This window comes from Drosophila ananassae, chromosome 2R (assembly GCF_017639315.1).
Source record: "Drosophila ananassae strain 14024-0371.13 chromosome 2R, ASM1763931v2, whole genome shotgun sequence".
Taxonomy (NCBI): Eukaryota; Metazoa; Arthropoda; class Insecta; order Diptera; family Drosophilidae; genus Drosophila; species Drosophila ananassae.
The window spans coordinates 9877205-9903019 of NC_057928.1; the positions used below are offsets into that span (position 1 = coordinate 9877205).

At 38.1% G+C, this 25815-nt stretch overlaps 2 protein-coding genes across 10 annotated transcripts in view; one reads left to right on the top strand and one right to left on the bottom strand.

Moving 5' to 3' along the window:
• The window catches only part of LOC6506369 (transcription factor AP-2-epsilon), a 29587-nt gene that overhangs the window by 3213 nt on the left and 559 nt on the right, over nt 1–25815 (top strand). Inside the window, exons 1-8 of one of the 8 annotated variants that reach the window (XM_044714690.1) lie at nt 16725–16858; nt 18068–18219; nt 22594–22818; nt 22894–23085; nt 24125–24332; nt 25024–25213; nt 25284–25548; nt 25614–25781. In XM_044714690.1, the coding sequence (XP_044570625.1) occupies nt 18094–18219; nt 22594–22818; nt 22894–23085; nt 24125–24332; nt 25024–25213; nt 25284–25548; nt 25614–25781 (1374 nt within the window). In that variant the 5' untranslated portion in view covers nt 16725–16858; nt 18068–18093. Of the gene's footprint in view, nt 1–9475; nt 10122–16724; nt 16859–18067; nt 18220–21111; nt 21490–22593; nt 22819–22893; nt 23086–24124; nt 24333–25023; nt 25214–25283; nt 25549–25613; nt 25782–25815 lie in introns of those variants that run through there. The other 7 variants (XM_044714691.1, XM_014909235.3, XM_001957974.4 and 4 more) reach the window with 7 other exon arrangements.
• LOC26514501 lies at nt 16751–17919 on the bottom strand. Of its 2 annotated transcripts, none has more exons than XM_032453959.1 (4): nt 17872–17919; nt 16981–17699; nt 16855–16920; nt 16751–16797 (listed from the first exon to the last, which is right to left on the bottom strand). In XM_032453959.1, coding segments are annotated over exons 1-3 (753 nt in total). In that variant the 5' UTR covers nt 17905–17919; the 3' UTR covers nt 16751–16797; nt 16855–16919. The 2 variants fall into 2 exon arrangements, 1 of the variants encoding a protein (XP_032309850.1); XR_006507049.1 differs by lacking the exon at nt 17872–17919 and adding an exon at nt 17779–17796.

Genomic DNA, 25815 nt, shown 5'->3' on the forward strand with positions numbered 1-25815 from the left:
CATGAGGAAACACTATGAGGACCTATACAACACTTTGCCATTCATCCAATTTGTCCACAAAAATGCACCCCCGCTTGAACCTTTTATGCTGAACTGTGCACTGAGAGAAAAAGTACAATAAGTGGGGTTTACATGAAAATATTTCAAACTTTTAAGATCATTAAATGTTATATATGTATGATGATAAAGTATTGATTTGAAAACTAAGCTTAGTATGTCTGCATAGCAAAAACGGTACTTCTTTTAAATCTTTTACTATTTTTTTTTTTTTCTGATTGTACCTGGGGATAATCTTACCCACCTCCTGCGACCATTCAGTGTTCCTGTCTAAGTGAGAAATCGGTCCGGAGAGATGCCGTCTAGTACTTGAAGCTAAAAAGTGAAAAGCCAAGAGTTGTGGGAGTTTCAAGGAGCGACGTTGCGGCGATACGCATATGTTTTTTCTAGGGCCGTGCGACCGTATTTGTTGCTGTTTGGCTCGCAGGATGCGCACACCTGAGTGGTCCTTAATGAAAATCCCACAACCCCCACCATTGCCCGACATCGAGTTCTGGGTGGCTGGGTGCTGGCTGAACTGGAGTGGCATGTCAGAAAATTATACGGCAAAAATACAGTACAAACAAGGCGGATATACATTACGAGACCTGGTCACGTGACCTGAAAGCCGTCATTTTAATTAAGTTCATAAAAAAACAGAGCCACGATCCGCGAGAGTCTTTTGTCAGTAAATTTCAATTTTGATACTTTATTTGGTGCCTAAAGAAACGAAAGTAGATGGATAGTAAACATGTGCGAAATTAATATCAGTTACCTCCAAAAATAGGCATATCGTATTCATTTCAGTGCTTTTCTAGGGGGGTTGGGACACAAAGGTGTCTAACTGAGAAGTTAGCTTTGATTTTTAAAGGTATATTTTAACATATTTTTATCATTTTTATAGTGTTTGGATAACTGCAACTTTTAACATTCCTTAGCTTAATTATTAGAAACGAGTTCCAATCGAACTCAATCAGAAACTATTTAAAAGCCAATTTAGAATTATGTCTCTGACCAAACTACTAAAAATAACTTAATCTCTTTGGATGTTTAATGAAAGTTTTAAGCATTCTTGACATTTTATGATTATAAAAAAATATGTTAATAATTGGGAATATAATTTAATCTAATACTTTGAATTTGATTATGATGAGGAACCTCTTATAACTTCCTTTCTATATAATTTTAGAGGTACAGAGATTATTGGTTTTATTATTCTTATATTTTTACTATTTTTTCATAGATTTTGTGTTTGATTTTATACAGGACTATAACTGTATAAAGACTCGAAGATAGTACCATAAATATCCGAGTGCCATTGATCATTAGAGGCAATTTAACAAAATTACACACACTTTTTCTCAACCCGATTAGCCGGCAAACTAATTTAATATATTAATATATAATGTATCAATGGCGTTTTGAGGGCATTCGTACATACAGTACGTGACAGGGTCCTCGCAGCACTGTACTTATCACGTGATTTATATTAATGGCGGCATATCATGTTTCACGCGTGGCCGGCGCTGGTTTTGACTCCAGAACAAATTTGTCAGTGGGGGTCGGCACGCGCTGCAAATTCGAATAAAGTCATCGCCATCCGAACCGACAGCTCCGTTTCTCGGTCTCTCTGGGTCTCATTGGATGAGACCATCCATGGCAATGGCAAAATACAATCCGTAGAATGCAGAATACAGAAATATACTTGCTGGGACGGGGCTTGGCACCTATTGAGAGCCGGGTTACCTTTTCGCCATAAAACAAAGAAATATGGGCGAGAAGAGCCAGTTGTTTATGATGGAGATGAACAAAACGGCTATAAATCTTAATCCGCAAATGTCAGATCGACTTATTGAAGTCTACGGATAAGGAGGAGACCCATTTTTACTGAATCTACGAGCTCAACTTCTTAGGAAGCCAAGTAGATACAGTATCTTTAGGTTTTGGGTACTGTATGTTTTAAGATACTGTTTATGGAAGTGTTAGCAATTAATCTAATATTTTTATAAACATCATGAGTATCATGAGTGCTATTCCACATCGAGCCAACTATTAGCTGCTTAAACGAATTTATAAATTCAAATCTTTATTTCAAGTATTACAAAAAACATGTCAGAGTTCTGTTGGCTTTTGTTCTTCTGCACCGCGACAAAGCACCGAAAGGCAAATTATGTTAATTGTATGAGATTCCGCTACTGTTGCCAAACATCGAGGTCGTGTCATTAGCAAACATGCTTAATTATTGCTTTGGTATTGGTTTTTTGGATATTTTCGAGATATGTTGAAATATTCCATATCAACACGTCGGGGCCGGGGTTTCAGTGATTTTATTTATTGTCGGATTTTTCGGATTCGGGACAACACGTTGCGTTGAATAATAAGATAAATTACTGTCTTAACTGTCTCTCGTCATGTAGTAGTGGCTGGTTAAAAGTGTTTCTTTTTGCAAAAGACTACTTTACACATGGCGAATCACTTAAGAGTGTGCAGAAAAATGAGGCAAAATGCGAATCCCTAATTATAGCTCTGGGCGACCGTCCAACTAGTTATTCTCACACGCAGCAAAAAAACTTAAGCCCCAAAAGGCGGTTTTGGCTTACATGTGCCAGCGACACCTACTACCACCAACTACCTTTAACCAACTATGCTATGCTGTGTGTATGGATGGCCCAAACAACAAACTGCCCAGAAACATAAACAGCAACTAAAACGGATACCGTTCCGCGCCATCTCAGGTCTCTACGCACTTTTTTTTTTTAACTTTTTGTAGTTCCAGGTCCCCCATCTTGATTCAGAAACGCATCCCCGGGCACTAGTCTCTCCGATTTTGAGACTAAAGTGCGTGTAAATATGTACTTACTTTATATAGTCTATATACACATACAAGGCCTTAATCGCAGTATGTAAAGGTATTGAGAACTGCAATTTATAATCAATGATTTATGCATATACTTATCTATAACGATATAAATTTTGGAGCGGAAATGGTAAGTTAATGGTTTTGGTTTTGGTTTAAGTACATTCTATAATTAAGCTGAGAAGTTTTAAGATTAATTCTATGCCTAGAAATTTCCAGCGAAGGATCTATTATATGTGTAGTATCCATATCCTTTCTTAACTTTAAAAAAGACATCTTTTAAGAACTTAACAGTATACCCTTTCATATTATTACATAGAGGCACGAATTTGTGGTCATAAAAAGCTCTCCAAAAATATCATCAATATTTTCATGTTTATCCTTTTCGTTATTATTGCATAATTATAGCATTTTCGGTGCATAAAACTGAGGCAGGCAAGAATTAAAACCAGCTAATCATTATTAAGCGTTTTAATGATTTTATAGTCCAATTTATATTCCTTAACAACCACTTGCACTCGGCCAAATGCTTACATCTCTTATTTGGATGTTTGCTTTTAATTTTCGGATTCTGGCAACCAGAATTGCGAAGTCTCAGAATCGCAGGTTGAAGGTACGTGTATATAGAACGATATGGAGTATAGTCTGGAGTTATTTATCGCAAATTGGATGTGTGCATGTATGCCGAATGTCTGCACCGCGATTCGCTTGATTTAATAGTGGCAATTTCGTTCGACTCCAACGCACTGATAATTTTCTCACATAGAAATCCGTTTTTATAAGCAAAAACAAAAGCTACAAAATCCAGAGGAGAGTTATACGAAAAAAAGGCGCCGCACGCAATTCGGCATTCATGTTTTATTGCCTAATTAACTGGCGCTGACCATTTCACGACCTCTTGTGCGTGACGCGTGAACGGAGTTACGGCCCAGAAATCACTTATTTGCCATTCCCTTCCAGGCGGGGGCCTTCCAGGGAGCCCCCATGACTCCTGTCTGCAAATCTGCAAATCCTGTCTGCAAAACATTATCACTAAATTACCAGATATAAGTGCCATAGAAAATAGACTTTTAATTGTGATTTTCATTGCTTAGATTACTCTGTTATTTTTAAATTACTAACAAGGAGATTATGTCTTCTTCAGGATCATAATCTTGTGGATTATAATCTAGTAAAGTTTGAAGTTGAAGTTTATTCTGAAAAATTCACTTTATTTCATTTATGAACTCCTTTAAAGAGTTACATAAATAACTCCCATATCTATAATCGAATTATATTTATGAAACAATCCAACCTATCGAAATGATTCAGGATTATCTGCTCCTTTTTTTTCTGTTCATAGTAAGAACTATAAAACGCTATCGTAGTGTAATCCTTTTTACATCAATGTATACAAATGAACGATATGAAAGTTTTTTTATATACGTAATCGCAATCTTCTGTGGGTAAACACAGCTGCAAATATATTTCCTTTTGACCTCGAATTTAAATGGTCCGCCCTGGTGGCTCTGCTCTATCGGGTTGCCAGTGCTTGTACGCTGAATTGCGAAAAAACGGAGCGGATTAAAGGTGCACATGAGCACAGCCGTAGGAAATATGCTGCAAACATCCGCCTGCTGCAACTGCATCTGAAAACACACTTACACTCACTCACACACACCCATTCGATTTCGCACACAAAAAACCTCGGTCAGAGCTGGAGTACACTATAAAAAAATGTTGCATACATTTCAGGACAGGTCATAGTTCTTTTATTAGAAATATTTATAAAATTCTTTCTTGAATTAGGGCTATTGGATTCTTTTGATTTTCAAAACTACTCTATAAACTTATGAACTTTTATGATTTTCAATTAAAAATTCTGCATTGAGTTTAAAAATATTTTAGGACCTCAAAAACTATTTCTTTTTTAATCAATGTTTGATAGTTTTGACATCAGTATTAGTTTTTAGTTATACTTTCATCGTATAACGAAATAATACCTACGAAGGTGTAATTTCTGTTGATTAAATAAATATTTTCTATATTTTCATTATTAATCTTCCAAGTTTTTATATCAAGACTCTTTTAACTTTTTATTTAATCAATTTTTATACGATATTTTGTTGGGAATATTTTAAAAAATGAACAGGAACTTCTTACTATTCATTCTTCCTATTCGAATAAAATTAACCTCTTGAATTCTTTCCCATTATAATTTAATATGCTGGATAAATCTAAAAACCACGGCTCCCAATATTTTATGGTAATTTCTCTGAGTGTTAAAGCAAAAGAAGCAGGAGCTGTAGCAGGATCGAAGGGGGCAGCCGGGACACGGGACAGAGATGTGCGGCGCGGCGCACTCGCTCATCTTCCCCGCGGCTATTGGCGTCGTGCAATGTTGCAGGAGCCTTTTTCCTGCTCTGTATACCGTATGCCCGATGCTGGGTACTGTGCGCTGTATGCTGTGTGTTCTGGCCAAGAGACCGGGGCAACCAAAAGGCCTGGCCATGAGCCATGAGCCACGGCCATGTCGCTTGATGATTCGTGTATCGCAACCGCCACTAAAACAACTAAAGCAACTACACACTATACACTGTCCGTCCAGAGCAGTGTGGAGCGTTTGGCTTCTCCCGAAATTTGAATCTGCCTGCATCTGCATCTGAAGACTTAACGAATATGAACGAAATGGCCCGGGGCTGTTTCAAAATATTACCACACTCGAGCTATACGAGCTATACGAACCAAACATACAGACATGCGTTCGGGTGAATGCGGAAAATTATGGCGAAGTAGTTGCAGATACAAACACTCAATCATGGGGGCTCCTTCGCTCCATTTGCATATCCAAACCGCGCTCGGCCCTTAATAACAAAGCCATGAGGCCTAAGCAGACCTATTAACCAGAGCCATAACCCCTAGGATGGGTCTTCTGGCCATATTCCACCAAAAACTAAATGGCTCCATGAATATGCAAATCCTCCCCCACCACGGGGATATTGTTTTATTTGAATAGTTCTGTTCTAAGCCATTACATTTTTTAATTATTTATTTTCTGCAAAACTGGCACTTAAGTTTATTATTTCTTTTTTTATAAGTAATGTTTATTTGAGGCAAACATTTATGAATAGATATAAAATAAAAGTGCTTAATAACGTGCTAAATATGAGTGCGTAAATATACAAACTTATATTACCAATATTACTTATCTAAAGTTGGTGTAATGACAAATTTTAGATGTTACCTAACATATAATCTGATAAACTTCTATTACCTTAATTATTATTATCTTTCTTAAATAAAATAAAAACTATTCAATACTTAGAATATATAATAATCGAATACGAATATTAAAAGTAACCCTTCTTTTGCATGAAAATCTCAAATTATAACTAACCACACTGGAATCATAATTAAGGCAATTTAATATCAACATTATTAACAAGCCTCCCCTCGTTTTCCATCCTAATTTTTGTGTCAGTGCCTTTTGCAATTTAGTCTGAATTAATTTGGGTTTCAGCATCCCGAGCGATTCTCTCAAAACTCAATATATTTTTTGGAAAATCACCGCAAATTGCGATTTGCATGTGGAATGCACTTGTCTTTCGCCGCGACTCCGAATTGGCCGAATGGAAAGAGCCAGGGAGAGGGATATGGCAGAGGAGTCAAGGAGGAAGGCTACAGATTGGCAGTCCAAGTTAAGTAAAGTAATGTCAAGTCAGGATCGGAGAAGTCGGGGCAGTAGTCATGCAAGTCCTGCGGCATTCACGAGTTTCTCCCGGGGCGATCGCATTTAAGACGCATCTTAAATGAGGTGCTCGGGCCAGGTCTACAGATTTGCAGTTTCAGGCTTACCGACCAGCACTCAGGCCTTCTTTTTTAACTTCTTTGCTGGTTTTTTTTTTTTTTTGGAGGGCCAAGCTTATGACTGGCTCAAAGAAAGCTGCCATTTTCGGCATTGCACGTGTATGGGTGATTATCTTTGGGTGTAGTGGTGTAGGTGTGGTGTCGGCAGTAGGCAGTTGGTAGTTGCAAGTTGGTAGTTGGGCACTTGGTAGTTGGTAGTTGGCACAAAGGTGTACTTGGGCGCATTTACCACAAACACACGGACCACTGTGCATCACGATTTATGGCAATGCTGCGGGGAGGATTGGAAATTAATTGGTAATGCGAGCAGTGCATCGGTATCCGAATCGGAGCTAAAAATGGCGGACCGATCATCGATCGATCGATCTCTTGTCGTGGCCGCAATCAAAAATCGTGCCGCCGCAATGAAATCGCTGAAATGGAGGTGGGTCTGGCTGGGCCAGCTCCATGTCTCGGCGGCGTTGGGACGTTCGGTCGGAGGATCGAATGAATATACCCCAACATTCCGCCGCCGCAATTGGATAATGCACCTGATCACCGCTTCCAGTCCACGAAATTTACTACCTTTACCAGATATATATGTACATATACATGCTGGCCCCCATAGGTAGCATCGTGATTCGCTGTACATATATGCATAATGTGCATGTGCAGCCCGCTCTCGAGGCGGCGAGATCACGGATTCATATCTTCATTTGCCCCCGATGCCGGTTTGAACTCAACACCGAAATAAAAAGCAGATAAGGTCGTTACAATTATCGAAATCGATCATGGTTTCTTCTCCTTCTTGATCACAAATTAATTGCCTTTTTATAGAACGAAATTAAAAATCAATGTAAACTCGATGTTCTTAAAACTATTTCTTCATATCTCAAAAGGCACAAATATTACACAATTCAGAAGAAAGCTTATCTTAAAAAAACCCACATTTCTCCGGCGTAACTCAATTGTATACCTTTTCCCCTAGCAACAAAAGGTAGGAGCCCTTAAATCCACTTAAGTCACTTAGAAAGTTAATGGCGTTATTCAATTTGCAGAGACAAACATTCAAATCTCGGACTAAACGAAATCAAGTGATTTAATTTTCCACAGTTGCTAATCCTCAGCGCGTTTAATTCCGAGATTAATTGGGTAACCTGGAAATAATACAAGAATAAAAGTGTCCTGATTCCATGAATTTTAGGCAGGAGGGGTAAATTTTTTTACAAAAGGGTAAAACAAAATGCTTAAAAATTCGGTTTTCAGCCTATCCTAAGTAGTATTTTTGGAGCTCAATGGGTAAAGTTTTTTAGCATGCAAAGTGTTTATATATTTGTTATTAGCATAGAATTATATATTTCAGATTGTAAGATTGTGGAAAAATACTATTAGAACTATGGCAAATTCTAATTAGTAATTCAGATTTTCAATTTCATAAGTGAAAAATGTATTTTTTATAAAATTAATGGCGAATACTAGTGTTTCTCAGTAAGATAGTAAGACAATAAGATTGTTTTCGTGAGGCTCACCAGTTGGCAATTTAGAATTAAAGTTTCCAAAAATTTAATTTTAGAAATATTTATCGATCGATAATTTTTAACTCTTCGAAAAAGAAGAAAGAAACTCTTAAATCCCTTAAAGGATAATAACGCAGCCTTTAATAATAAATTAGTATAAAAGATATTTGTCAAAATACAAACATCTAATTAAATCAGGGATATTAAACCTAAGAATCTCAATTATGAAAAAAAACTAGGATTTGAACTTAAATGAAACCTTGCTGTCCTTGTACAATGTAATATCCCCGTGTTCGCAAAAAAGCGAAGAAAAATGGAATCTGTTATTTTCGGTTTGTTTTGATTATGACGTGCAGTGATACAGATACAGATACGGATTTACATAGGAAAAATTTGTGTGCAGAATATGTAAATTCGAGAAAATGTGTGGCGATGGCAAATAACCAAACCAAACCGGTGGTATCGGATGATGGATATATGTTGAGTACATAGGTGGGTAATATATACACCTACATATATGCCCGATAATCCCCCCATGGAAAATGCTGCAGAGGAAACAGAACCCGAAGCACGTACCACTGGCAATCATTTGGCGTCCGAGTGAGAGCAGCACGGATGCCAAATGCCTGATGATGATGCCCGGGTTTTCCCAGTAGCAGAAGCCACCCTCGGGGCAAGTTGCCAACCCCGGGTTTGCAACCCCTATGTGTGTTGTATCTGTATCTGGCAGGCAGTGTATCTGCAGCTGTATCAGTGATTTCTCTGTGTGTTTGGGTGTATCTGTGTGTGTGTGTTGTATGTGCAGAAGCTGCACTACCAACGCGATGCTGCCGCAGCCTCTGGGTTCGGCCCATTGTCTAGTAGTCCGGTGCTGGCGGGGCGTGGCTTCCGAAATATAAATGGCTGTGCGCCGGCTCTCTTTGCGCCAGGCCTGGCTCTCTTTGTTCGGCGCTCTTCGATGCCCGAGAGCCAAAAACCTGCTCCCCGCATCCGTATCTCTGTATCTGTATCTGTGGCGCGTATCTGTGTGAGCGGCCAGTTCACCAATACATGCGAATACAACAGCTAACCGGCGAACGGCACTGGCTTTGGGCATTTTTTCCTATGTATTCGGGCAGCTGTATTTTGTATCTTGCACCGGTGTATGGGTAAAAATACAGCAGCAGCAGCAGCAGGCAAGCAAGGAGGCAGCAGCAACAGCAGCCGCAGCAGAGGCAGCATCAACATCGACATCGGCAGCAGCAACAGCAACAGCAACAGCAACAGCAGCAACATCAGCAGCAACAGCACTACCATCGTACATCCCCCGAAGGTTTTTGCGTCCAACCAGAAAATCCAAATTCAGTCGAGAACTACGTCTGGTGGCTGCGCAAAGGCGGAATTTCGTTTGCGGGTCTTTCGCTTAATTAACCGAACCGAAATCGAGCCAAACCAAAACCAAAATCCAACCGTATCGAACGGTTATTGAAATCGAATTTGAATATCAACAATAATAATAATAATTATAACAAATTCGGAGCTAATCTCTTGTCCACATCAGTAGTGTAAAGTGTACATAGCGGCGGATACGTAACTTTTAATTAAACTTACACTTTCTCTTAAACACACACCACATAGTTGCCTTACCCAGTGCCAAAAAAATTAAATCAATTTTCAATATTTAAAACAAAAAGAAATACTTAGTGATTGTACCTGTTTTGTATCTCAACTGGCTAAAGTGTTCAAAAAAATAAAGGAAAAGAAAGCAAAATCCAAGCCCCAACTAATATTACAAATCTAGGCCTATGCTCTCTAATTAATTGAAAGATCTACTACCAATTTACATCAAAATGCACATCCTACATCGCACCAACGATCATCAATTCGAGGATCAAAAGTTCATGATGGTAAGAATGACTTCAAAAACATACCGAGTTGTTTTCGATCTCCATCGTAAATTTAATGAAATTGCAATCCTGTTGATAAGCGGTTTGCGCTCAGGACCACATAAGTGATCTATGGAAATTATCTGTCAGCCAAAATCTGCAAATTAAGCCCGATCTTCAGAGTACCAGGCCACTCAAAATCAGATATTGAACCATCGATCAGAGCCCATGGGCAACGCCGCTTGATTGACACTAAAATTTCTTTGGGCACTTTCGGGCACGCAAGCAATTACCCGACCTGGCCCGAGTGCACAATTCTGCCCGTGATTCACACACAAACTGATTACCATTCTTTGGCATTCTAGCCGCAAAATCAATGACCAATTTATAGTAATGGGCTATCCATCGAGTCCGTATGGCACACTCTCAAGCTGGGAAATACAAAACTACATTTTTCCTTTCAAAAGTTAGAAAGTATCCGATCGCTTTAGTTATTTAGAAAACCAGAGGATCGAATTTGACTTTACACATACATAAGTGTAAAGTAATAAAAATAATCCCAAAACTTCCGATGTCTAGCTTTGAAGGATCTGTTTTTATTTGAGAAAATAAACTTTAAAAAAGCATAGATCCTAGTCATTAAAAGCCAAATCTTAGACCATGATATTATCCTATCCCTAACTCTAAGAGAAACTTTAAAAATAACCTTTTATCGCATATTTAAACTTATTTAAACTTACAATCTAAAATCTGCCGTCGGTATATGACATACAAGATGTAGTCCGTAAAGTTTACAGATTTCAATAAGGGATATCCTAGTAAAAATTAAAACAAATATAAGACAATTATAAGCTTGAAATACAAACCCATTAAATTCATATCCTTAGAAAGGTATCGTAGGAATAAATGGCATAGAAACTAATTGGGGTTTTAGTTTTAAAACTTATCAATGTAAAACATGCCAAAACTACTCTATAAACACGATCTTAATATCACCTAAGAATCTACAAACCATATCCTTTTCTTCTTATGTTATTCTTCTTTATTTCGAATCAATAGAAATGTTTACATTTAAAACATGAACATATTTAACCAATTTGATTGTACCGTCGATCTCTTCACTCTATGATCTTGAATTTTATAAATACATATATATATTCTCTTGTCCAATTATTCACATTAAGTCCTTTGTAAGGAAACTCTTAAAAGGCGGACATCCTAATACAAGAAGTTATCATTTTAGTAAATACGATAAAAACGACATAATTGTATACGAAAGTCCTTTTAATATTCAATACGTTATGGGAAAATGCATTTGGAAACAAAAAACTGGGGGTTCCATTAAGGATCAGACACGACTTCAAACCAGAACACAAAAAATCATATGGGCTGTGGGAGTGTTCAAACGTCAAGGGCCAGAAATTCAAATACTGCTCTCTAGAACAGTAACTCTTCTTCAAATTCTTTTTTTTTTTGCGTGGAAAAAATGCGTGGGTACACGCTCCCCCTATTTAATTAGCGAAATTATATGGTGTTTTCGGCTTCCAAGAAGTTTGTTCGAGGCTCGATATAAAAAAAAATAGGGCAATTTGTACGGGGCAAGGGCCAAAGATCAAAACAAAACAAAAACAAAACGACGAGAGGTAGACGAAAAGTCATCGCCCACAAAAATCGCAATGGGTATGCCGAGTATGTTGGCATTAGCTTTCGACTCGGCCCTGGCCATGGCCTGAAATGCTGCCTAAATCAGGTAAGATCCCACTGGGACACTCGCGTGATGCGTTGCCAAAATAATTTATGAGATTGAAGCGCAACGCATCGTCAATTTGCGTGCGATGCCCGAATCCTAAAAAAGACAAAAAAAAGAACCAAAACCAAAAAATTTAAGGAAAAAGAATGCCATACAGGGCTCTGGATCAGGTTGGCTGAAAAGTTCCCATAGCCCCCGAATATATCAAAAAATATTCAAGAATTGAGCTTATTTATTAGCCAAACATCCGAAGCATCGAAGGGCCAAAAACCCATCTGATTGATGGCTTCCCTTATGATTTATTGAATAATTTCTTTGCAATTTAGAATAATTGTTCCAATTTCAGCCAGTTTGCAATGGTATGGTAATTGTGTTTAGGATATTGGCTAAAGAGGCTCTCGTCCTCCACTCCTCCTCCTCGATACAAATAATTGCTTTCGAGAATAAATATGCACGGCTTGTCTTCATTTAATTTCCATCTCAATTTTAGTATGAGCCCTTAAAGTATACCAAAAATAAAAGGATTTGATTAATCAATAAATTCCATTTCATGCTAAAGGATAATACCATTTTTTTGTTGTCTTACATGCGCGGGTGGGGTTGGTATGTAAATTTCTGGATTTCCGCTCGGGGCCATTTCCGTTTGCACCTAATCCGGGGGGAAATACGAACTGCATATGTGCAGGCATCAAAATTGATTTCATTTGCGGAGAGGAAATTAAAAAGTCCAAACAAAACTAAATTGATTGGCAAGATAAATGTAAATGTTCATAACCTGGCCAAGAAGAGATCCGCCAGCAGAATCAAGTGTCGGAACAGAGAACGGCGAACGGCGTGTGTTAGGCTCGTGGCAAAGTAAAGCCAAGCTCAGCACAGCTCAGCTCCAAGCCCGGGCCTCCTTTGAGCCAAAAGCTAAAGCCCAGACAAGAAGGCCAAAACAGAATATTGGCCGGCATGCGTTGCCAACGAGAGGAGGTGGAGGAGCAGTTGGAAAGAGGAGTAGATTGGGCAGGAGGGGAACTGCAGTTGGATTGCACGGAAAGCCAGCCCTTTGGAGCCAGATTGCAAACGGTCTCGGAGACGAACCACGATAAGCTGCGTCCAGTTGGGTCTACACAGGCAGAAAAATATTAGTTCCTACAAGTTATAGCATATATATGTTTGTAAATAATATTTTCTAGTTTAACTAAACTAGTACTTTATTCTTTAAAGACTAACCATATGATTCGGGTTTTATTTTATTACCCTTTTTAAGTTGAGGAAAGTTGGATGTTTGCTCGTTTATCTCTCATTTAATTTTAAATATTTGGTGTAATAATGGCACCTACATTTATTTCTCCCTGTGTACTTGCATGGCCGCCTTGGCTCATTCTTCTATTCGTCATTTGTGCACTAGAAGAGCAGACGCAGTCTTTCGATTTTAGCCGAGCAGGCTCCGCAAATACCCAGCAGGTTTAATACATTTATGAATGGGTTTTACTACTTCATTAAGGGCCCTGCTCCTTGCTCCTTTTTATCCCTACTCCTCTGTCTTGGGGAGTCCTCGCATTCGCATTCGTATTCGGATTGGGATTCGGATTGAGAATGGGATTGGGATTGGAGCGCGTGCGCAGGCGCAGAGGAGTTCACGGAGTTCCTGGTGTACCTGGGATCGTAATAAGCAAAAATCGATTATCGTCCGCTGAACATTTCCATTGTTGTTATGAATATTATATGCAGCGTTTGGAGCGGAGCTTCCTCTTAAATTCGTTTAATTTATAGCTCTTCCGACAGTTCCAACTTGCAGCTCCCAATAAATGACAGGACAGGACCGGACGTCGAACGAATGTGTAATCTAATTGGAAACAAACCAATTTTAAAGCTCCGCCAACTTTCCGGCGAGTATGTAAATTTGTTTTCAGTCTCCACTTCCTTAAAACCATTGCAGAGCTCAGAATATAGAGTAAGGAATGCAGGATTTTATATTTACTGGCAATATTATGACACTGCCCGCATGAACTTGGCTTTTATTCTATGGGCCTGGCCCAAAAAGGGGGTATTTATGCCACGTCCTCCCCCTGTGCTGCCCCAACACCATCATTCAACTTGACAGCGTAATTAAAAGTCTGGTCCATACGATGAAAGTGAGGAGTTTTATAAAATGTTAGGGACTACTTGTTTTATATGTCGTATTATAATTGGTGGCATTCAACCTCGGACCAGGTAGTCCCAAAATTGAAGATAAAACGAAAAAAAAAAACTGGAAATCATGTTCTTTTCTTGGTCTCGGGACTGGGAGGGCGCATCTTCGGTTAGGAGGAATGATTTGGAGCAGCAATTTCAGTAATAGCTGCTCCCGATCGGGACCACAATCGAGGGCAATTCGCGACTCCTGTGGATCCCTGTGTACTGGCTACCGTATAAGTATTCAGAATCATTACGTCACCGCGAAGGAATTCGGACGTGATTGCTTTTATGGAAGCCACGTGCTAATTTAATTATTATTTGCAAATACTTTCGAAGTGAGCGGTTTCATCCATTCTTTTGCCGCTTTTTTGTTAGGTTTTTGAGGCCAAATCTGTTAGACGGTCGTTTAACTTTAATTCAGATAGTTTGTGGCTTTTGTTATGGTTAAGGAATTGTTTTAAGGCTTATAAGCATCTGTGGACCTTAGCATACTGTTTCAAACGTATTCAACATTTTTCAAGGATTATAATATTTAAAAAGCTTCTAAAAATTTTCAGAAATAGTAAATCTCTCAGATTTTGAAGTACATTGTTAAAAATGTATTTACTAACCCTTTAAGATACTCCACTAAAAAATCTGATGAATCTTAAAGATTTCCCGCCTTATCTGTATAATTTAAAAAGCTATTTTTAAAAAATGAAACAAATTAGATTATTTAAATAATATGTTAAGCTTATGCTCCCTCTAGAATTTAAATGCAAAGCATTCCCTTTTTTCTGTGTGTACTGTGGTGAGTCTTCTCCACTCAACACACCACCAACACAATTACATGCTCTTTACAAACGTGGCGCCATCTATCTCTTGTTTTTGATGAATCCACCATTAGATGGCGGTAGTAATTGACTATTTTTATTAAATGTTTCATTATTTTAGTTAAATTTTTAAGGGGGCATGCGCACTTGTAATTTTCAAAAAATCGAATTTTTTTTTTGCATTTTCTTAAAGTATATACATTTAGAAATGTGTCCACAAAATTTTGAAATGATCCTGTGAAAATTCAGTGAGTTACACATGTTGAAAGGGAGGGGCGTCCGGTAAGCGTAATGGTGAGTTGAAACTTTAAACACGTTTTTCTCAAAACTACGTTTTTGAAGTCGGTGACCACTCTTACTCGAAAACTAGTGACCCGATTGTCTTGAAATTTAGCATGCTCTTTTATTACATAATAATCTAGTACTTAATCGAAGGAATAATTTTTTTATGCAAAACTTTTTTTTTTACAGCTGAAAAACTACCGCTTTTTTTAACGAAAAACGATTTTTCAACTTTGATAGGTCGCCATTTTTTCAAATATTTTTTTTTTTTAATATCCTTCGATTAAGTACTAGATAAACTTTTGATAAATGTAAATCCGTTTCATTTTTTGATTTCAAACGATCCAGATTTTCACAGTGTTGGTCACCGCAACTCGTCTTTTTCGGACGGACCCCACTTCGACGGTGCATAACTTTGAAACCCCTAAATATTTTTTAATTTTTTTTTTTTCAAATTTAAGTTAAAATAATGTACTTTCACATTATAAAACGATATTTCAAAAAAATTCCATAGTTTACGAGAAAAAAATTCCGAAAAAATGCCTATTTTTTGGCCCTCCAACTGCGCATGCCCCCTTAATGTATCTAGTTTTTAAAACTTATTTTTAAAATGATTAAAGACAAATTTTTTTCAGATAATTTTTTTTAAGGAAAATGTTAACTTTTTTGTGTTTGTTTACCCTCTTTATCTGAGTTTGGATACTCATTTAGTGTTTTTTAAAGCATTTTAAATATAGTTATGACCTATTTTAATAGTTACAAAATATATTTAATAAATAATAAAATATTTATCTTTAGTATTAAAAGCATTCTCCAAACTCAACTCTTGAACTCAACTCGCATCTGAAGGTCTTTAAAAATATTGCATACTTAAATGTATCATTTATAAATTTGAATCCTTTGCTTACAATTTTAAAGAAATCTATTAATAATTCAAAGAAACTATCAAATCATATGAAACCATGTGAAGTTAAATTAAAAGAAAGTATAGATGTCGAACAAACAAATTGAGTTATAATAATAATAAGAGCTCCATATTCAAATATATTCACTCCTTACGTGAATCTAACTATTGATTACCCAAATCTACCCACTACTTTTCCCATTAAGCAAGCCGCGTCCTCTTATTGGTTTTCTCACGTTACCCAATTTTAATTCCAAATAATTTAGATCAGCACGTGCACATACTGGGGAATTCTCTTGCTGGCGCTTGTTTAAATGGTAACACAAATTAATTGTAAAAAATTGAAATAAAAAAATGGAAAAAAAATTTATTTTTCAACACTTTCAACAGCTTAATTTGAGAAATTTTCAACACTTTCAACAGCTTAATTTGAGAAATTTTCAACACTTTCAACAGCTTAATTTGAGAAATTTTCAACACTTTCAACAGCTTAATTTGAGAAATTTTCAACACTTTCAACAGCTTAATTTGAGAAATTTTCAACACTAAAACGAAAATCAAAATATATGTACAGATAATATATGTATGTATATGCAGATAATAATAACCAGGGAAATTCTGTAAAATAGTTGTTGTAAGCTGGACAAGATTATGTCGAAGCTTGGACAAGATTAATGTCGAAGCTGGACAATGTGAAAGCTGGACAAGATTATGTCGAAGCTTGGACAAGATTAATGTCGAAGCTGGGCAGGATTATGTGAAAGCTGGATCGGGTTTTCAGCGCTGGAAGAAATCAATTATATTAGCATTTCGAATATTATAATTCAGCTTTAAACTTACAGAGGTAAAATAAAACACGAAAGGAAGTAACTTCTCCGTGGGCAATATTTTTTCAAAAGTCTTCATCTGTTGATAAAAGAAATAAATTAAAATGTATACATATATGAATGTCGAAAAATTACTTACCAATGGAATTGAAGACGAACCTGCATCGTTTCCGAAAATCCAAAATCTTCGGTGGAGGCCACACTTTCCACTTGCGATTTCGATCCCGACGTGTCCTTCATTTCGGACCACATTTTCCGCTGCTTCAATTGTTCCCCAATGGGGATATACAATTTTTTCCCCCCTATGCACCTCTTCCAGTGATTTCCCAAATTGGAGGACTTTTGGACATAGGGGCACCACTTGCAAGCCACTGTTTTGCAATCATTTTTGCACAACATTATGTGGTTCTCATATGCCTTCGGTTTTTGGCAAATTTTAAAACAAATTTCGCATTGATATTTTAATGTGGTCCACTCTCGACCACTGCCGTCCTTGTGCGATTCCGGCTTCCAAAAAATTGTGGGGTGGAACCTCCTTCTTTTGCGAGGAGGCGTGGCCGATAAATTAATTAAATTATCCTCCACTGCACGGGGGGGGCTCGGAAGATTCGGCAAAGGACTCATTACATTACTTAATTCTCCAAGGGGACTGGGCGACCTCCGAGGAGTTACCGCGATCCTCTCCGGCGAAACTTCTGGCCTCTTTTTGGCCACTTCTTGCCTCTTTTTGGCCACTTCTGGAGCCGATGCATCCGCGGAATCCGGGGGGCGGGGCACGTTTTTTGATGACCCATTCTTAATGATTTCCTCACGAATCGTTTTTAACATTTCCTCGTTGGAAGAAATAAAGTAGAAATTCTGAAAAATGTAATTTAAAAATGTATCATACTAATGAGGAAAGCTAACTTCGGGAGCCGAAGTTGATATATGTACATACCCTTGCAGTGGCAGCTTATATTATTATATACATATATATATCGGATCGGATATATATATATATCGGAAATGTAAATTAAAATTATAAACTTACACCAATTGTCACGGATTTCGGAGAAAATATCATAAAATTTGTTGCTTCAAACGACGCTGCTGCTTGTTGCGAAACTTACCATGTGGGTGAAACTTACCACACGCGATACCGAAAATTATGTGGCAATATCATTTGCAACATTTCTCACCACCTAACAACATGAATTATTTACGCGAATTGAATAATTTTCAAATAGGATTCACCCATGCATTTGATGCCTGGATGAAAAATAAAGAAGACATTCTGGAACAGGGATATTGCCTGTTCACCAGTAATTTCAAGTTATTTGCAGACTTGGCGGAGCCCTTTTTTTTTGCATTCGACGAATTCCATCTTAAAGATATGCAAGTAAGTAAATAAATCTATTTTATGTTCTATACTTTTATACCCTTGCAGAGGGTATTATAATTTTGGTCAAAAGTGAGGAACGGCCGGGATCGGTCAACTATATAGCTGCCATATAACTGATTGATCGGAAATGGGATAACTTTGTTGTTTTTTTAGCTAGAAGGATGGGACTTTCTATGGATTCTTCTTAAGGCGAAACAATTCGATCTGCCGATCTGCGATTTCGTAAGGATCAGTTGGCCGACTATATAAGATCCAATATATATATCTAATAACATAAGCTTCGGCTCCGGCCGAAGTTTTATAGTTTATATACATTGTTTTATATACATTGTGGTGCTCAGTACTGGGGTTCTATGGCGCTTTTTATGTATGACCGTCGCTTGGAACACACTTGAGGTGAAACTATTTCGACCTGCTCAACAGCTTCCAACTGTCTACCTGTGCCTATAAAAACCCAACAACAACAATTGGACAAAACCAGATAGGTCTCCGAGTCCGAGGCGGCCAAGAAACCATTCGAACCTTTATAATTTATTTATCTTTATCTTGAATTACGCCATGGGAGTATTGACCACCAGAGTAAGTCCGAAATTTCAGCATATTCATGTCTGGCAATAACAAACAATGGAGTAAAATTCTGAATTTCATGTGATTGAAAACCAAGAGTTTCCAATCGCACAATTAATAATAGACAGCAATACAAAAAAATAAAAAGAACCAAGAACAAAATAAATAAATAAATAAAAAATAACAGCAAAACTCAAATTTTCGAGCAACGGGCGCTTACAGCTTCCAATCCAAATGATTGGCAAACTGGCAAAGGGTCAAAAGCATTACTCAAAAGCCACGCATACGAATAGAACCTGAGCTGGTCAAGAGTACACTGGTACAAATTTTAAATTATATTCAAACAATTAGAAAAGATATTATGAAAAGAAAAGACAAAGAAAGAACAAACGAGCTAGCCGAAGGACATGCATACAAAACTCTAATAAAATCACTTAAAATCAAAACTAAATCCCTATTTTTATCTGTGTACATATTGACGATTATCGAGTGACGGCAAGAGCCAAGAATAAGCCTCGAATAAGCCGCCACGGATGAGTCTTAGCAGCTACCTAATATTAAATCACATCCACCAAAAAATCAAAGTAAACAAACCAGTAGTGAATATTCAAAAAATATTCCAATAAATCTTTTATCTCCGCGAAACTTGATAGACTTGGAAGAATTTGTCTCCCATTAGATACTGCACTGGACCCTCCACAAATACCGTTTTAATTGATCAGAAAACCCAGAGTAATGCCAAGATTTGACTTTGATTAGAGCCAACCACGAATTCTTAAGCGAGAAATGCGCGAAATCTGTTTTTTTTCTTTTTGGGGTTTGTTTTGGAGGGATATATGGAAAAAGAAAACCACCAAGAACCACCGGCCGTCGATAGTCGAATATTCACGCAAAACAAAAGAGAACCGGTTTACCTGTATTCTTAAATATTCTATTTGATGTTGGCAAATGACAAGATAATCCAAAGTAATCAATCAAAATTATTTTAATTTATTAAGCCACAATAAAGTCGTGCCCGATCCGCAATTGCCACGTTCTTTGGGCCAAAAACCAAAAGAACGCTCTCCCAACCCAAAGGTGAAACCAGCGATCAAGATTTCTGGGAGTTTTGTTAAACCATGTGTGCTTGTAATGAATATTCCCCAAAATTAAACAAAGAATTTGTTGATATTAATCAATATTTTGATAGCAGTAGTTTAAAAAACAAGTAAATATTTATCTTTAGTTTGGATTTATTTGGGATTTAAAATGTTGGAAGAGCTTGTCTTAGTTTATCGTAAGGATCTGAGACTATCTGTCTTTATAGAGATAATTTTTTTAATAATAAAGTATAATATAATATAATATATATAAATAATAATAAAATAATTATTATGTATAAGGGCCTAATTATTAAAGATCTATTACATTACAAGTATAAAGCTTCTTAAGTATTTTCGCATCCTAAGCCTCTATTTTAGAACCTTTGACTTCCTTAAATAAACGTCAAACTAAATTACCCATCATTTCCAGGGCATCCTCCCGTAATTGCTTGTGAATTATAAATAATTGTAGTGGCATTTGAATGTTTGGGCACTATATTTATATGAATTAGTTGATTAAAGCGATGCGAATCGTGAAGAAATAGAGCGTATGAGCGCCTCATAGGCCGCCTTGTTTGGGCCACTTGGAAAGAGATTCCATATTTGGACGACAATGACTGCCCAGTACCCGCGATCCGGATCCTCGCTTGCACAATCGGAATAAACATGTTCGATTTGTGAAAACTCTCAACGTTTTGTGTCAAATTACTGTCATTCTTTTTCCGCCAAATCCCGATACAATGCGGAATTAAGGCACAGGCAGGTGGATGAGGTCCTCCCTTCCCATCGTGCTCCTGCTCCTCCAGTCTCCCCTGCCATTCATATTCATTCTAATCGAGCGAAATGTTTTCCGCAGTTAGTGTGAATTTAAGGAATCAATATTGGGTTAGCGTTATGGATATCTAATGTGCGGGTGTGTCAATGGAGGTGTCCTTATCGCGGGCATCTTCTATTGACACCGCATCCTGCCAATTCAAAAGGACGCGCGACTGGGCAGGATGCAAAATGGCTTGTGTGATACCATTGACTAAGCCAAGCTTCCGACCTCATTATCCTTTTGTGGTGTCCTGCCCCGCACAAGCCCACACACACACACACACCCGACAACAGCCATTTAAATTTGTGTAAGTCGGTAATCATGTATTACACCTCGTTCGGTCCTTGGCCCATCGAGCGACCTCTAACGGTAGCGACTGCGTAGCAAAGAGCCAGCTGAAAAGCCAACCTCAACCTCCGGCTCAAGCCCAGTCGACAGACCAAGAAACCCAAACCCAAACCGAAACCCACTCCAAAATCCAAACCCTCTTTTCTGCCTTTTTGGCACACTGACGAGAGACTAGTTCTCATTTCGCGTTCGTCGCTCGTCGACTGCTGATGCTGCCCTGCCGTCGGTTGCTAAAAAAATCGCTCGCGGCACTTTATTAATTCCCGCATCACGTGTCCGCCATCTATATAATCTCTTGTGATATATCAACCAAAATTTTCAAAAAAAAAACAAATACATAGTATCGAAGAAATTCCCGCCTAAAGTGCGTGCATTAAGTTACAGTGTAATATCGCCGAACATGATAACATGACTTTAGCCTATGTGGATATGCCAGCTGTAATTCAGGTTCAGGTATAACATATAGTTCCAAACTCCAAAACGCTGAGAATAAATCTCGGAATGATTAATTGTGCATAAAATTAAGTTGACCCCTGACTTGGATGCCACAAGTTAATATTTTGATAAATGTCCAAAGCAGTGGCCGTTGAAAATGTGAAATCTCAAAGGTGGAAAATTGGTTTACAGATTTTTCAAATTTAAACTAACTAATAGAAACGGAACTTAAAACAATTGAAAAGCATTTTGTCTAAAATCACAAAGATGGTTTAAGTTGTGGAACCAAAATCCGGTTTCATGATCGAAATGCTTTATGAATGATATCTTCAAAAGGTCTTTGAAATATTACATGTTAACCTTTCAGATATGAAATCGTATAGATTAGCTAAAAACCAAAGAGTTATTTACCCTTTAACCTGTAGGTTTTTAAACTTTAAAGAATTATTCATTAATATTTATTATTAAAAGTTATATATGAAGATTAGTCTTATGTTTGGAAAAAGGGCAAAAAGATCGTGATAGAAACGTTCTGGTTTTTTTAAATCAAAACTTATATTATATGTATATTCATTTTAATCTTCAAAATAAGAATAACTGAAGTTTCTAAAATCCTCAATAAATTTATTTAAAATATAAAATCTTTGCTTAACCTTTTAAGTTTCTATATTTTATATTTGAAACAAGGGTTTTTGAAAAGTATGAATTACAAAACTTAATCTACGTTTAAAAAAGTTTGCAAATCAATATTTAGTAGATTTTGAGAGGAAATATGTTATATTTAAAAGAAAAAGAAGACTGGGACATATAATATAAAAATATATGAGGAAATATGAATAATTTAGGAAAAGTAGAATCCATTTGAAAAGTATCATAATGCAAGTATGATCTACATATTTAAAATATTCCTTAAGGACAATGTGATTTATATATTCTATTTAAAGAAAAATAATGTATAAAATATCAAAGTTATATGTATTCATCCTCTATTCGTTTACCGGCGGGTTATCTCTATAAACTCTCGCTACCCAAAAAATTGTTGGAAAAAAATTTCAAAAGTCAATTTGCAACCGGAAATGTTTTACAAAATGGACTAATGTGCGTTTATGTGTTTTCCCCCAGGAACGGCTCAGTGGACATGGGAGTCTAGGGCTATCCGGCAGCAGTGCGGCGTACACAACGCATTCCGGCGGACACACGGGCCGGAGCGGTCCGGCCACCGGGCACAGTGGGCACAGCGGTGGATCGGCGGCCACCATGCACCACCAATCGCTGCAGTCCGACTTCCAGCCGCCGTACTTTCCGCCCCCCTTCCACCACTCCACGCAGAGTCCCCCCCAGCAACAGGTAAGTCCTGTCCCCCACCCCAGCCCCCTTTCGCGCTAGTGGGTTCCCACCCGACTACTGGCAACTGTTATTCAGATATCCGTACCCGGCTACTTGCAGAACCACGGTGCCCTGGAGTATTTAGGCACGGATCCCTACGGCCAGCCCCTGTCCTCGCTGCACCACGCTCCTCTGCACCACTACAACCAGCTGGCGGGCCTGAGGTCCACGCAGGATCAACTGGGGATACACAGGACTCACAGGGAGGCGGAATTGCAGGGACATGTCGTAAGTACACTGAACACAAAAAAAATTTATAAAGAGTTTAGGATTAAAATGTGTAATTCAAAAGATATCTTAAGTAATAACTTAATGCCATATTTACATAATAATTGATTGAATTTTAGTAATCCTTTTTATTAAATTATCTCAAGATATATTTAATTTCTTCATGTGTAAAACAATTGAGAGTGAAATTATTGTAAATACTAACTAGAAGATACTTTGAGCCCCGAACTCAATCTTTTATCCGTTTAAGAATTTGCGTCTTCTTTCGCATTATTTTGGCATATTTTCCTACATTCTTGGCTTCCGGAGGCCTTGCCTGAAAATGCTGCCGGGGTGGAAAGCTTGCCCCTTATTCTGTGAAAGTTGTCGAAGTTATTTTTGAACGAATTCCATTCGAGTGCATTAAAAAACAACGTTTTACGAAAAATGTTAAAAATGCTCTTCAGATTTCACGAGAACATCTTGCCAAGAAAACGATGAAATTCCTAGCTCTGCCTTAGTTCGCCAAAGGGAGTCTGTTTGCCACATCCATACATCCACAGCCTCAGTCTCAGCCACATCCTCATCCACATCCACATCTACATCCCGGCATTATCCTAAGGCGCTGCAGTAAAAACGCAACGTTAATGTTAGGAAAAGGCGTATCCTCTGGTGCGCATCTGTCCGCCAAAGGGCGAAAATGCTCACACAGATACTCTGGCCGAAGCTCTCCTGTGCGTTTGTGCTGGTGTGTGGCAGCCGGTCTGCACACACACACACACATGTATTTTGCTGGCACGGAGCTGGGATTGGCTATGGTTATGAGGCAACTTCAACCCCTTGGCAAAACCGAACCACTGATGTATTAATAATCTTACAATTATCGGCATCATTTTTACAATACACGCAGCAATAACACTTAACTACAAAAATATCCTTTCCAACTGCAGTAAAAAGGATATCATATATTAAATATTTGTAGCTTTTATTTAGCTTAAACTTGTCTTAGACTTTTAATAATCCTCGTCCTATAATTTTATTAATAATCCTAACTCTATAGACACAACTGTCCCATGGATTTCCGTATACGGATAGGAGAAGCGATTACGGTAGTGCAATATCGGCAGGAGCAGCCCATGGCACCAGACTGGGACACGAACACGAGTCCTTGGCCTTGCATCAAGCCCTTCAGAATGCTGTCGACGATGTCCAAGCTCCTGCCCTAGACGATAATGTGGCTTTCATGTCGGATTTGCCGCTAATAAAAAGTAAGCTATATAAAATACTCCTTTAAAACAAAACAGGACCTCTCTGTATGAATGGTTGTGCTTCAAAAACCACCCTTTGATGATTGCCCGCCATAACTTTATGTAAATAATTTCAAATATGGAAACAATTATTCAAAGTTTAAAGGGTCATTTGATGAAAAATATGTACATATGTTCACTTTTTGAGGGACAAGTGAGATCAACTACTTCATAAGGAAAGATAGTTTAAGAACCATAGAAACTATATTTTTTCCAATAACTTTTTAGAGTAATATTCAACTAGTTTGGTTTTTTAGGGGGTTGATTCTATGAGCTATTCATTTATATATTTTTGATGACATACTTACACTCTCTTACAATGAATATTAGTTTTTGGAACTTGCAAGTTGCATTCCAAATCATGTTGCGAAAAAGGCGGAACTACAAACACGCCCTAATACATAATAGTGTTTGGATGGAGCAACCCCCGACTCATTGTGAAATTGAATCTTGCCCTTCTAATTGGCAGGATTCGAGTAAAACGATCCTCACGTCCTGCATTCACACTTGGTCCTGCCATAACAATAACAACAATGCCATTAATAATATACTTTCCATGTCGCCTAACAATGTCTACTAGTGTTTATTTTACACACCAATGGAGTCTGTATTTTGATGTATTTCTTTTTTTTTCCCGATTTTTTTTATGAAGGCATGAAGAGCGGAAAAGAAGCCGGGAACCTTGGATCGGGTTCGCCCAGCGAGGTGTTCTGTGCGGTTCCCGGTCGCCTTAGCCTCCTCTCGAGCACCTCGAAATACAAGGTCACCATCGCCGAAGTGCAGCGTCGCCTGTCGCCCCCCGAGTGTCTGAACGCGTCCCTCCTGGGCGGAGTCCTTCGACGGTAGGTGTTCCTCACAAATCCTAACTCCTAATGAAATCCAAAAAAATAATAACTTTCCATCTTCCTGCAGGGCCAAAAGCAAGAATGGCGGACGCCTGCTGAGGGAGAAGCTGGAGAAGATTGGCTTGAATCTGCCGGCTGGTAGGCGAAAAGCTGCCAATGTTACGCTTCTAACGTCCCTGGTGGAGGGGGAGGCCACTCACTTGGCCAAGGACTTTCACTTTGTGTGCGAAACCGAATTTCCGGCCAGGCAGCTGGCGGAGTACATTGTGCGCCATCAAACGGAGCCCCAGGACTCGTACCGCCGGAAAGAACTCATCCTTCATTCCCAGCAGGTAAGTTTTACATATTTTTTACGTTTTTATCTTATAATTTAATTTTTAAAACCATTTTTTTTTAGATCACAAAAGAACTAATGCAGATCTTAAGTCAAGATCGGACAACCCACTTCGGGACGAGATCACAGCACCTGCTGGAGCCCTCGATGCAGCGCCACCTGACACATTTCTCTTTGATTACCCACGGATTCGGATCGCCCGCCATTATGGCTGTTCTGCACGCTTTCCAGGTGAGTTACTCAAGGACTTCAGTCCCTCCCAAAT

Excerpts from the sequence above, each read along its gene's own strand:
- LOC26514501 (XM_032453959.1), bottom strand. The coding sequence starts at position 17,904 with ATGATATTTTCTCCGAAATCCGTGACAATTGGT. Across the intron at positions 17,700-17,871 it reads CGAAATCCGTGACAATTGGT|AATTTCTACTTTATTTCTTC; the intron begins GTAAGTTTATAA and ends TACATTTTTCAG.